Source organism: Nerophis lumbriciformis, linkage group LG36 (genome assembly GCF_033978685.3).
Source record: "Nerophis lumbriciformis linkage group LG36, RoL_Nlum_v2.1, whole genome shotgun sequence".
Lineage (NCBI taxonomy): Eukaryota > Metazoa > Chordata > Actinopteri > Syngnathiformes > Syngnathidae > Nerophis > Nerophis lumbriciformis.
In genome coordinates, this window is record NC_084583.2 from 23,682,819 (window position 1) to 23,697,500 (window position 14,682).

Below are 14,682 nucleotides of genomic sequence, written 5' to 3' on the forward strand. Positions count from 1 at the left end.
GATGGCAGAGCTTCTCACCCTATCTCTAAGGGAGAGCCCCACCACCCGGCGGAGGAAACTCATTTCGGCCGCTTGTACCCGTGATCTTGTCCTTTCGGTCATAACCCAAAGCTCATGACCATAGGTGAGGATGGGAACGTAGATCGACCGGTAAATTGAGAGCTTTGCCTTCCGGCTCAGCTCCTTCTTCACCACAACGGATCGATACAGCGTCCGCATTACTGAAGACGCCGCACCGATCCGCCTGTCGATCTCACCATCCACTCTTCCCTCACTCGTGAACAAGACTCCGAGGTACTTGAACTCCTCCACTTGGGGCAAGATCTCCTCCCCAACCCGAAGATGGCACTCCACCCTTTTCCGGGCAAGAACCATGGAGTCGGACTTGGAGGTGCTGATTCTCATCCCAGTCGCTTCACACTCGGCTGCGAACCGATCCAGCGAGAGCTGAAGATCCTGGCCAGATGAAGCCATCAGGACCACATCATCTGCAAAAAGCAGAGACCTAATCCTGCAGCCACCAAACCAGATCCCCTCAACGCCTTGACTGCGCCTAGAAATTCTGTCCATAAAAGTTATGAACAGAATCGGTGACAAAGGGCAGCCTTGGCGGAGTCCAACCCTCACTGGAAACGTGTCCGACTTACTGCTGGCAATGCGGGCCAAGCTCTGGCACTGATCATACAGGGAGCGGACTGCCACAATCAGACAGTCCGATACCCCATACTCCCTGAGCACTCCCCACAGGACTTCCCGAGGGACACGGTCGAATGCCTTCTCCAAGTCCACAAAACACATGTAGACTGGTTGGGCAAACTCCCATGCACCCTCAAGGACCCTGCCGAGAGCATAGAGCTGGTCCACAGTTCCACGACCAGGACGAAAACCACACTGTTCCTCCTGAATCCGAGGTTCGACTATCCGGCGTAGCCTCCTCTCCAGTACACCCGAATAGACCTTACCGGGAAGGCTGAGGAGTGTGATCCCACGATAGTTAGAACACACCCTCCGGTTCCCCTTCTTAAAGAGAGGAACCACCACCCCGGTCTGCCAATCCAGAGGTACCGCCCCCGATGTCCACGCGATGCTGCAGATAAGATATGGATCTTTAATTATAAGTATTTATTAACTTTACCAAACCTCCTTACTCAGTGACCATCTGCCCCTAATGTTGTCAACATATAAAGAAACCACAGAACCTTTATGTTTCATAAATACTCGTAATCTACAGTGGATGCACTCAGACATTGTAAGGTGGTTCTGTGCGCGTTTGTTCAACCTCTGCCTTGTCCTTTTCCTTCCTGAACTTCCCAAAAGAGAAAGAAAAAACGCCATCAGTCAGCTCCCCTTCCTTGGAATCTGCGATCAGGCATTCCCAGTTGTAGTCCGTGGGGCTGCCGGGCAACATGTTGGGTGTAGAGGCCGTTGCAGTCCACGTGGACAACGCCTCGCCCTCAGGACAAGGTGGCAGGCCATAGCTCAGGTAGCTAGGGCTCGGACTGGCTGACGACGGCAGAGTCCGCTGACTGCCGTTCAAACACCCCCCTTGGGTATGGTCGTTAGAACCTTTGCGTGAATGTCCAGAGGAGCTGAATGTGGAGGAACGGTAATTATACGCCTTCCACCCGGGGCGTTTACGCTGGTGACACTGACACCGCAGGATGCGGATGAAGGCGTGCTTAAACTCGCGGTTGTAGCAAGGGTAGATGATGGGATTGAGGCAGCTGTTGAAGTAGCCCAGCCAGAAGATCACTTTGAAGAGGGTCTCAGGTGGTCGCAGGTTCACATTGAAAGAGCCTGAGAGCAGCAGAAAATCAAAATAGAAACATTTAATATATACATTTATTATAGTGCTCAAACAGAAGTTAACTGGCAACATTGCCACAAAGTTAAGTAATCAACTAAATAGAACATTCTGGGAGATTCTAAGATGAATCTGGATTCCTGTCTTGACAGACACACTGCTGGAGTTTTTTTGATTGATTGAAACTTTTATTAGTAGATTGCACAGTACAGTACATATTCCGTACAATAATAACAATACGTTTTTCAACTTGTTTAGAGAGATTGTCATTACGTTATTTTACATTATATTATATGATTTTGACCACTACAGCCATGTAAATAGTTTTGTTACGGGTCTTTTCAGCCAACCACCACACAAAGTCTAATTTGTTGTCCTTCATGTGCAGAAATGTGCGACATAAACTTAAATTTATTGTTTCTCAAATGATTCAGTTAGGCCAGGGGTGCTCATCACGTCGATCGCGAGCTATCCGGTCGATCTCGGAGGGTGTGTCAGTCGATCACCAGCCAGGCATTAAAAAAATAGTCCTAAAAATGAGCGATCATAAATCTTCACTATGACGTCACTTTCGTCACTTGATTGACATTCACGGCACCCGAGGGTCTTCTGAGATGACGCTGGCCGCTGCCAGCTCATTAAAATTGCCGACTGGAAGGCGAGAAACACTTTATTTCAACAGACTGGCGCCGTACCTGTCGTCAAAACTCCAAAGACCGACTGCACAGTTGCACAGTTGCGCTAACAAAATAAGAGTCTCAGAAAGCTGGCGTGCACAAGCTAGCAAGCTACGGAGTTTGCCGACAATGTATTTCTTGTAAAGTGCATACAAAGGAGTACGGAAGCTGGACAAATAAGATGGCAAAAACCAACCACTTTCATGTGGTATTGGACAGAAAGGAGGACTTTTTTTCTCCTCCATTCGAAAATGCGGACATTATCAGCACCACTGTCTGATTCCTATCAATGCAAGTCATCAGAATCAGGTAATACACCAACTTATATTCTTGTCTTCATGAAAGAAAGGAATCTATATGTGTTAAACATGCTTGTATCATCTTTAAACACCTTTAACTTATTAACAATATTAACTATATGTGTTAAACATGCTTGTATTATCTTTAAACACCTTTAACTTGTTAACAATATTAACTATGTGTTAAACATGCTTGTATTATCATTAAACACCTTTAACTTGTTAACAATATTAACTATATGTATTAAACATGCTTGTATTATCATTAAACACCTTTAATTTTTTTTAACAATATTAACTACATGTGTTAAACATGCTTGCATTATCTTTAAACACCTTTTACTTGTTAACAATATTAACTATATGTATTAAACATTCTTGTATTATCATTAAACACCTTTAACTTATTAACAATATTAACTATATGTGTTAAACATGCTTGTATTATCATTAAACACCTTTAATTTTTTTTAACAATATTAACTACATGTGTTAAACATGCTTGCATTATCTTTAAACACCTTTTACTTGTTAACAATATTAACTATGTGTTAAACATGCTTGTATTATCATTAAACACCTTTAACTTGTTAACAATATTAACTATATGTATTAAACATGCTTGTATTATCATTAAACACCTTTAATTTTTTTTAACAATATTAACTACATGTGTTAAACATGCTTGCATTATCTTTAAACACCTTTTACTTGTTAACAATATTAACTATATGTATTAAACATTCTTGTATTATCATTAAACACCTTTAATTTTTTAACAATATTAACTATGTGTTAAACATGCTTGTATTATCTTTAAAGACCTTTAAGTTGTTAACAATATTAACTATATGTATTAAACATTCTTGTATTATCATTAAACACCTTTAATTTTTTAACAATATTAACTATGTGTTAAACATGCTTGTATTATCATTAAACACCTTTAACTTGTTAACAATATTAACTATATGTATTAAACATGCTTGTATTATCATTAAACACCTTTAACTTGTTAAAAATATTAACTATATGTATTAAACATGCTTGTATTATCATTAAACACCTTTAATTTTTTTAACAATGTTAACTACATGTGTTAAACATGCTTGCATTATCTTTAAACACCTTTTACTTGTTAACAATATTAACTACCGTATTTTCCGCACTATTAGCCGCACCTAAAAACCACAAATTTACTCAAAAGCTGACAGTGCGGCTTATAACCCGGTGCGCTTTATATATGGATTAATATTAAGATTCATTTTCATAAAGTTTCGGTCTCGCAACTACGGTAAACAGCCGCCAGCTTTTTTCCCCGTAGAAGAGGAAGTGCTTCTTCTTCTACGCAAGCAACCGCCAAGGTAAGCACCCGCCCCCATAGAACAGGAAGCGCTTCTTCTTCTACTGTAAGCAACCACCCGCCCCGGTAGAAGAAGAAGAAGCGCGCGGATATTACGTTTCATTTCCTTTGTGTGTTTACATCTGTAAAGACCACAAAATGGCTCCTACTAAGCGACAGGTTTCCGGTTCATGAAAAGACGCAATCTCTCCATCCGCACACGGACTACTATTTCACAGCAACTGCCTAAAGACTTTCAAGAAAAGCTGGCTACTTTCCGTGCATATTGTAAAAACAAGATAGCTGAAAAAAAGATCCGGCCAGAGAACATTATCAACATGGACGAGGTTCCACTGACTTTTGATATTCCTGTGAACCGCACTGTGGATACAACGGGAGCACGTACGGTGAATATTCGCACCACAGGGAATGAGAAGTCATCCTTCACTGTGGTTCTAGCTTGCCATGCTAATGGCCAGAAACTTCCACCCATGGTGATATTCAAAAGGAAGACCTTGCCAAAAGAGACCTTTCCAGCCGGCGTCATCATAAAAGCTAACTCGAAGGGATGGATGGATGAAGAAAAGATGAGCGAGTGGTTAAGGTAAGTTTACGCGAAGAGGCCGGGTGGCTTTTTTCACGCAGCTCCGTCCATGTTGATATACGACTCCATGCGCGCCCACATCACGCTGGTTTTTAATATATTATTAAAGTTTGACTGACCTATCCGACTGTTTTTTTGACATTCCTTTAGCGCAGTTAGATGCGGCTTATAACACGGGGCGGCTTATAGGTGGACAAAGTTTTGAAATATGCCGTTCATTGAAGGCGCGGCTTATGGTGCGGAAAATACGGTATATGTATTAAACATGCTTGTATTATCATTAAACACCTTAAATTTTTTAACAATATTAACTATGTGTTAAACATGCTTGCATTATCATTAAACACCTTTAACTTGTTAACAAAAACATATATTTCATAAATAAGTAAATATAAATTATATATATGAATGAGGTAGATCCCCACGACTTGATCAATTGAAAAGTAGCTCGCCTGCAGAAAAAGTGTGAGCACCCCTGAGTTAGGCCTAGATAATATGTATTGGATATGCTTTGGTGCACATTTTGCTCCATGGTTACATTTTCAACCCCCTTTCTGATTATGTCTGCAAACGTTTGGATGCAATGAAACCCACTACACTCCGCCCCCTGTTTAACTACATCACGAACATCACTGCTATTTTTTGTTTCTAGCAAATGTCGGAAATGAACTTGGCAGCATATCTCACTTCATACTTCCCGTATTTTCAATATTTCACTGTTTCAGTCAACTGTTCCTTCCTGCTTGAAGGTTGCCACAAAATTTCCTGGTTCCCAAGAAAAACGTGGTAAGTGAAGTGAATTATATTTATATAGCGCTTTTTCTCTCGTGACTCAAAGCGCTTTACATAGTGAAACCCAATATCTAAGTTACATTTAAACCAGTGTGGGTGGCACTGGGAGCAGGTGGGTAAAGTGTCTTGCCCAAGGACACAACGGCAGTGACTAGGATGGCGGAAGTGGGTATCGAACCTGCAACCCTCAAATTGCTGGCACGGCCACTCTACCAACCGAGCTATACCGCCCCAATGAAAATCCCCAATGACTTTCGACCTTTTGCTTTAACTCTAATAATCGCCAAATGTTTTGAGAAACTAATTCTTCACCGCATTAAACTGTCCGTGTGGGGAAATACACCTTCCGATCCTCACCCTTTGCACAGGCATAACGCAGGGATGCGTCCCGAGGCCAACACTCTTCTCCATTTTCACCCATGATTGTTCCCCCTCAGACCCCACTAACACCATTAAGTTTAAAACCAATGTTTTTAGGACTGATATCAGAGAACGAGACAGACTACAGAGAGGAGCTCCGGCTCCTGACAGACTGGCGTATCGATAATAACCTGGAGCTCACCACTTCCAAAACAAAAGAGACGATGGTAGACTTCAGGAAATCCAAACGGACTGTACTCTGCCCTCTGCATTTGGGGGCAGTAGGTCGAGAGAATGGACAATATCAGGTTTCTGGGCGTGCACATTTCGGGAGATCTTTCCTGGAACACGCACACGAAACATCAGATAGGGAAGGCCCAGCAAAGACTGTATTTCCTGAGGAGGCTGAGACCGGTTAATCTCTCTACACCCCTGATCACAAACTGCAGGTCAGTGATAGGAAGCACTCGGATGTACTGCTGCACTGTGTGGTTTGCTTGCTTCACTGAAGAGAACAGGAGCAAACTGAATAAGGTGGTGAAAACTGAAGAACGTTTCATTAGTTGTTTTCCGACTATAGGGACTTTTTGGAGTTCCTCAAACCTTTATAGTCCCCGGGCCGTTTTTCGTCGCGTTCCGACATACGGGAACTAAGGACTACTAAGGACTACGGCCCTCAGATCCTATAACCGTTTTAGCTCCTACTCTGAGGCAGGGTCTAAACTGAGTGCCAATGAACTAAAACACGTAGGTGTTTGGTGATTGGTTAAACTGACGAGCTCCGCCCCTTGCCGGATATGCACTTCTCCTAGCCACAACACAGACCTTTTTTAAAAAGTCCCACAGAGTTGTTTACGAGATCGCAACAGCAACAGGAAAAATTGACACATCCAGCGATACATGGACCGACGAGGAGGTCTTTGATTGATTGATTGATTGAGACTTTTATTAGTAGGTTGCACAGTGAAGTACATATTCCGTTCAATTGACCACTAAATGGTAACACCCCAATAAGTTTTTCAACTCGTTTAAGTCGGGGTCCACTTAAATTGATTCATGATACAGATATATACTATCATCATAATACAGTCATCACACAAGATAATCATCAGGGTGTATACATTGAATTATTTACAATTCGGGTTGTGGAGGGGGGGTTAGGTTTGGTTGTTATCATCAACAATTGAGAACAGAGAAATGGATATTGAAACAGTGTAGGTCTGACTTGGTAGGATATGTACAGCAAGTAGTGGACATAGAGAGAGAGAGAGAGATTAGATGGTATAAGAAAAATATCTGCATTTGATTGTTTACATTTGATTATTAACAACAGTCCGGGGAGGGTGTTAGTTTAGGGTTGAAGTTGCCTGGAGGTGTACTTTTATTGCGGTTTTGAAGGAGGATAGAGATGCCCTTTCTTTTATACCTGTAGGGAGCGCATTCCACATTGATGTGGGCTAGAAAGAGAATGAGTTAAGACCTTTTTTAGATCGGAATCTGGGTTTAACGTGGTTAGTGGAGCTCCCCCTGGTGTTGTGGTTATGGCGGTCATTTACGTTAAGGAAGTAGTTTGACATGTACTTCGGTATCAGGGAGGTGTAGCGGATTTTATAGACTAGGCTCAGTGCAAGTTGTTTTACTCTGTCCTCCACCCTGAGCCAGCCCACTTTGGAGAAGTGGGTAGGAGTGAGGTGGGATCTGGGGTGGAGGTCTAGAAGTAACATGACTAGCTTGTTCTGGGATGTTTGGAGTCTAGATTTGAGGGTTTTGGTAGGGTACCAGGAGGTGCATGCGTAATCGAAAAAGGGTTGAATGAGAGTTCCCGCTAGAATCTTCATGGTGCTTTTGTTGACCAGAGAGGAGATTCTGTAGAGAAATCTCGTTCGTTGGTTGACCTTTTTGATTACCTTGATTGCCATTTTATCACAGGAAAGCCTCTAGAATGGAACCTAGGTAGGTGACCTCAACTTAGATATCCTTATATCTGCGGATTTTATAGACTAGGCTCAGTGCAAGTTGTTTTACTCTGTCCTCCACCCTGAGCCAGCCCACTTTGGAGAAGTGGGTAGGAGTGAGGTGTGATCTGGGGTGGAGGTCTAGAAGTAATCTGACAGGTCAAAGTTCTCCTTGCCGCCTATTCCACAGAGGAGATTCAGCGGGGGTTTGAAGGCTCGCAGCGGAACATCAAAATATTCGGTACATTAAGCGCCCAGTTAGAAATGTCAGGGTTTTTCCTACAGGGAGAAGATGAAGAAACTTGAACAGGACTACAAAAAAAATCAATGACCGTAACAACCAGAATGGGGCGAACAGAAAAACAAGCAACTGGTTCGACACTTTGGACCTCATATCGGGCCACAGACCTGCCTACTCGAGTAACTTCGCAACAAAGGACACCGGCGCGAGGCTTCTGAGAGTGATGAACAACGAGAACGTCCCACCATTACAGGAGCTTGAAGGTTAGTAAACAGTACACAAGTCTTAGCCTGGGTATAGAGCCTTTCGCGGGCGGGTTGTTGGTTGTTTTGCAGTGGTGGGTGAGGCGCTAAAGTAATACGTCACGGGTCTCAGGTGGATATGCGTCACACATGTTTCTTACCAAGGTCCCCAGCATCCCCAGCCATGTGCGAACATGAAAAGTATTAGAATAATTATGTATATATTATCACACTAACTTTAGTATGCTTAAAGTCTGTTGCTTTAGTTATTTAGCTATTGTGCTCAAGTTGGACTTTTTCTAATGTGAGCAAGGGCAAATACTTCTTGTCCGAGGGGTGGCCTCAGCTGTAGATGTTATCTTTGTTTGAGCCCGCCAACAGCCAAGGACTTCAACCGACTTCAGCGAAGATGGGATGACGGCACACGGACGAGGCAGAGACTTCAAGGACCTCAACAAGATAAGATTCCAACACGCAGACGAAGCGGTGACGGGGCGAAAGCACAAGGCCCCCAGAACATTCCGTCACGTATGGCGCGTACTGGACCTGCTTTGCATAAAATATGTGACCACTCCTTTTAGAGGCAACCTTAGTATTGCTGACTGTGGAACTCCTGAATAAAAAGAGGGATGCAAGAGCTGGACCTTAGAGCGTAGGGCGAGACTGTGACTAAGGGTCCGGCTCCATGCGTTCTCCTCATGAGCTAAATTGAACTCTGTCTCTGATTGATTCCTTGCTTCTTGTCTGATTAATAGATGCCATCAGTGTTTGAACCTGACAAAAAGGAAAAGTCCCTATGGGGAAGGGTAGTTCCTATAACTAAACTCGAGTGTGGTAGTTCTTAGAACTGAGTCCCGAGAACTAGTACATGCGAATCTGACTATTGGCTTCCCACTGCTTTCTCTCACCGACATTCACACTGGCCGTCTGACAGAGACGCACTGGATCAAAATCACCCTAATCACTACAAGTTTGCCCCTCTACCTTCAGGAAAAAAGGTTAATGTTCCTTAAAAACCAAACAAACAGACTAAAAACAGCTTGTATCCACAGGCTGTAACCACCATCATTCAACTCTCAGGCCAAACTAGGACTGTGCGATGGATATATAACTTTTTTACAGTATGTATCCCACTTAGTGAATTTTTATATTGCATACTCTTTTAATCTTGTATTGTTCTCTCTAGTTTTAATGTATTATTATTTTTAAATTATGATGCTCCGGTGCTGCTCCGGTCTCTCTGAAAGCCGCCTCTTTGAGCTGTAATTTGACCCCCCTAACATGATTCAAAACTCACCAAATTGGACACACACACACATCAGGACTGGCGAAAATTGCGATCTAATCAAAAAACTAAACCCCAAAACTCAAAATTGCGCTCTAGCGCCCCCTAGGAAGAAAACACAGACAAAACTGCCTGTAACTTTCAGTAGGAATGTCGTAGAGACTATGTAGGCCTCACTTAGACCTATATTTCATACACTGACACCTCCAGCAAAAACAGGAAGTTTGCAATTCCCCCTTCAAAAAAAAGTTGTGTAAAACCAGTCACCTTTTTTAAAACATTATCTCCTCTGAGCGCGTTTGTCGTGTCAGCTTCAAATTAGCACAGGAGAGAGATTGAACCCTTCTGATTAACGAACAGGGACGGATTCAAGTTGCACCAGTGGCCCAAAGATGCGAAAGCGGCAAGAAATTGGACGAAATTTGTTCAAAATACGAGGCTGTGGGGAAAGCCGATATTGCGTGATGCATGCGTTGATCTAATCACTGACCGTATAACAACCCTCAGCTTTTTCCGATAACCATCCGCGGTTATAGTAAATAAGCATGTATGGTCAAAATGAATAGTAATACTATATTTTTTTGAATGACAATTTTGCCAAAAAAAAATGTTTGAAAAAATAAATGAAATATGGTCTGTAATGTTGTTATTACATACAACATGATGTTGTGTTGTTAAAGTGATATTTAGGGACCGGATGTCCCTTTGGGACCCGATTGAATTTCTAGCGTTTTATTATTACGGTATTATTATTATTATTCTTTATTATTATACCGCCGCCTCTTTGAGCTGTAATTTGACCCCCTTAACATGATTCAAAACTCACCAAATTGGACACACACACATCAGGACTGGCGAAAATTGCGATCTAATCAAAAAACCAAACCCCAAAACTCAAAATTGCGCTCTAGCGCCCCCTAGGAAGAAAACACAGACAAAACTGCCTGTAACTTTCAGTAGGAATGTCGTAGAGACTATGTAGGCCTCACTTAGACCTATATTTCATACACTGACACCCCCAGCAAAAACAGGAAGTTTGCAATTCCCCCTTCAAAAAAAAGTTGTGTAAAACCAGTCACCTTTTTTAAAACATTATCTCCTCTGAGCGCGTTTGTCGTGTCGGCTTCAAATTAGCACAGGAGAGAGATTGAACCCTTCTGATTAAAAGTTGATGAAAGAGTTTTAATTACTGCTCCGGTTTGGATTTTATGAGCCCTCTGTCAAGACTTGGACTATGGCGTGGTTTGTTCTCCCGTGGTGCAAATGAACATTTGGACCAGACATGGCGTGAAGGTGAAGACATTATTTATTTTACACTAACAAAGGAACAAAAAGCGCGCTCAAGGCGGAAGTACAAACTTGACTAACGAAACAAAAAGACTTACACGTGGGCAAAAAACTATGGACATGAACAAAAGTCGTTAACTGTGGCATGAATAGAAAAAACTTACTTGACATGGCATGAAGTGCGCAGAGGTAAACAGAGTGAGAAGCAGAAAGTCAGGGATATGATGTCGCCATGGAGACTTCCTGGCAACAATGGGCTTAAATAATAGTGACATGATTAAATACAGGTGCGTGAGTCGTGAGGGCAGGTGAAAGCTAATGGGTTGCTATGGTGACAAACAAGAGTGCACAATGAGTCCAAACGTGGAACAGGTGAAACTAATGGGTAACCATGGAAACAAGACAAGGGAGTGAAAAGCCAGAAACTAAAGAGTCCAATAACTAAACAAAACAAAACATGATTACACAGACATGACACCCTCAAAGTCGGCCCCGTCCATCGCTGCTTGCAGCTTTCATTTGTTATTATATTTGCACATGTTGTGTGTCTCAGCCTGTAAGCCCTGTTCCGTCCACTAGAGGGCGGCTTAAGTTCATTTGCTGTATTGGAGATGGCAGAAAAGATTAAAGAGAAATATAAACAGTTGTACTGGAGATTTACAAGTTCACTAAAGAGACTACAACTGTGTCAACGTTTCATTCCAAGAACTTTACACAGTATTTGTCCTATTTTGCACAAAATGTGTTTAATCGTGACGTGCATCATCACAGCACAAGAAGCATAGTGTGTTCATTCATAACCAGAGGTGGGTAGTAACGCGCTACATTTACTCCGTTACATCTACTTGAGTAACTTTTGGGATAAATTGTACTTCTAAAAGTAGTTTTAATGCAACATACTTTTACTTTTACTTGAGTATATTTATAGAGAAGAAACGCTACTTTTACTCCGCTACTTTTATCTACATTCAGCTCGCTACTCGCTACTAATTTTTATCGATCTGTTAATGCACGCTTTGTTTGTTTTGGTCTGTCAGACAGACCTTCATAGTGCCTGCGTTTCAACAAATACAGTCACTGGTGACGTTCACTCCGTTCCACCAATCAGATGCAGTCACTGGTGACGTTGGACCAATCAAACAGAGCCAGGTGGTCACATGACCTGACTTAAACAAGTTGAAAAACGTATTCGGGTGTTACCATTTAGTGGTCAATTGTTCGGAATATGTACTGTACTGTGCAATCTACTAATAAAAGTTCCAATCAATCAATCAAAAGTGTGAAGGAAAAAAGATCCTTTTTTTTATTTTAACCGTACATCCCGTCAAAAGCCTAAAGACTGACTGCACAGTTCCTGTCTTCACAATAAAAGTGCCGCTCCATCGCGCCTGCGCTTTCAAAATAAGAGTCTCCGAAAGCCAGCGCAAACAAGCTAGCAAGCTACGGAGTTTGCCGCCGATGTATTTCTTGTAAAGTGTATAAAAACGAATATGGAAGCTGGACAAATAAGATACCAAAAACCAACCACTTTCATGTGGTATTAGACAGAAAAGAGGAACTTTTTTTCTCCTCCATTTGAAAACGAGGACGTTATCATCACTACTGTCTGATTCCAATCAATGCAAGTCATCAGAATCAGGTAATACACCAACTTATATTCTTGTCTTCATTAAAGAAAGGAATCTATATGTGTTAAACATGCATGTATATTCATTAAAACACTATTAACATGTAAACAAAAACGGCAAAATAAATAAATATAAATTATATACTGTATATATCAATGTATGTATATATATATATGTGTGTGTGTATATATATATATATATATATATGTGTGTGTGTGTGTGTGTGTATATATATATATACATTATGTATATGTGTATATATATGTATATATATATATATATATGTGTGTGTGTGTATATATATATACATTATGTATATGTGTATATATATGTATATATATATATGTGTGTGTGTGTATATATATATATATATATATATGTGTGTGTGTATATATATATATATATATATCATATATATATATATATATATATATATATATATATATATGATATATATATATATATATATATATATATATATATATATATATATATATATATATATATATATATATATATATGATATGTGTGTGTATGTTACTCATCAGTTACTCAGTACTTGAGTAGTTTTTTCACAACATACTTTTTTACTTTTACTCAAGTAAATATTTGGGTGACTACTCCTTACTTTTACTTGAGTAATAAATCTCTAAAGTAACAGTACTCTTACTTGAGTACAATTTCTGGCTACTCTACCCACCTCTGTTCATGACAGATGGAGGGAGGAGATGTTACATAATAAATATCTATCAGTTAAAACACATATCAGAAGTGAAGAATAGGACAGTATTGGCATGTATTGGACATTGGTAAGCGAGGCAATATTGAGCATCCCTAATATGTGATCATTTAATTACAGTGAGCTATGAACACTCCTCCCTTCATGCAGACACATGAATCATGATGTTAGACCAGGGAGGCTATAATTACAATCATTTCATTTTAAATGCTCTTGTAGATTAGTGTCTGTGAAACAACATGATGATATTTATGGAAAATTGGGTTCAGCGTCCCGGGTGACCCATCCTATGAGCCGTGCTGTCCCATTTCTCCCATCGGGTTAGACGTTTAACGCGTTCATGAGAGTTTCCTACTCCCATAACACGTTCCCAATAGTCCCGGAGCACACCATTTGCCAAGAATGAAATACGTCAAAGCACATATTTACTATATTTCTTATTTTTCTTAAAAAAAAAAAAAAAAACATTTACATGAATACTATAGAGCAGGGGTGCTACCAGTCGATCGCAAAGGTAGTATTGGTAGATCGCATTACATTATTTAAAAAAAAATAAAAAATAAAAAAAAATATTTTTTTTTTGTGTGTGTCCTGTCCAGCTTCTCAGGCAAATCATATAGTAGATGTAGATGCCCATTTCGGCTGTTCAGATTTACTTTACAAAAGAGAAGTGTAGGATACTTCTCTTGTTGCCTTATTTGTATTTGACTTTATTAAATGTATTTATATTATCATTTAGTGCAGCCGGACTGCACAGTTGCACAGTTGCGCTAACAAAACAAGAGTCTCAGAAAGCTGGCGTGCACAAGCTAGCAAGCTACGGAGTTTGCCGACAATGTATTTCTTGTAAAGTGTATACAAAGGAGTACGGAAGCTGGACAAATAAGATGCCAAAAACCAACCACTTTCATGTGGTATTGGAAAGAAAGGAGGACTTTTTTTCTCCTCCATTCGAAAATGCGGACCTTATCAGCACTACTGTCTGATTACAATCAATGCAAGTCATCAGAATCAGGTAATACACCAACTTATATTCTTGTCTTCATGAAAGAAAGGAATCTATATCTGTTAAACATGCTTGTATTATCTTTAAACACCTTTAACTTGTTAACAATATTAACTATATGTGTTAAACATGCTTGTATTATCTTTAAACACCTTTAACTTATTAACAATATTAACTATATGTGTTAAACATGCTTGTATTATCTTTAAACACCTGTAACTTGTTAAAAATATTAACTATATGTGTTAAACATGCTTGTATTATCTTTAAACACCTTTAACTTATTAACAATATTAACTATATGTGTTAAACATGCTTGTATTATCTTTAAACACCTTTAACTTGTTAACAATATTAACTATATGTATTAAACATTCTTGTATTATCATTAAACACCTTTAATTTTTTAACAATATTAACT

General features: G+C 40.2%; 1 protein-coding gene across 1 annotated transcript in view; it reads right to left on the reverse strand.

Annotated features, from left to right (window-relative positions):
* Nucleotides 1–905: 905 nt before the first annotated feature.
* LOC133576974 (alpha-1A adrenergic receptor-like) overlaps nucleotides 906–14,682 on the reverse strand; it is a 38,356-nt gene continuing 24,579 nt past the window's right edge. Inside the window, exon 2 of the mRNA XM_061930424.2 lies at nucleotides 906–1,797. Within this exon, the coding sequence (XP_061786408.2) occupies nucleotides 1,241–1,797 (557 nt within the window). The 3' untranslated portion in view covers nucleotides 906–1,240. The remainder of the gene's footprint in view (nucleotides 1,798–14,682) is intronic.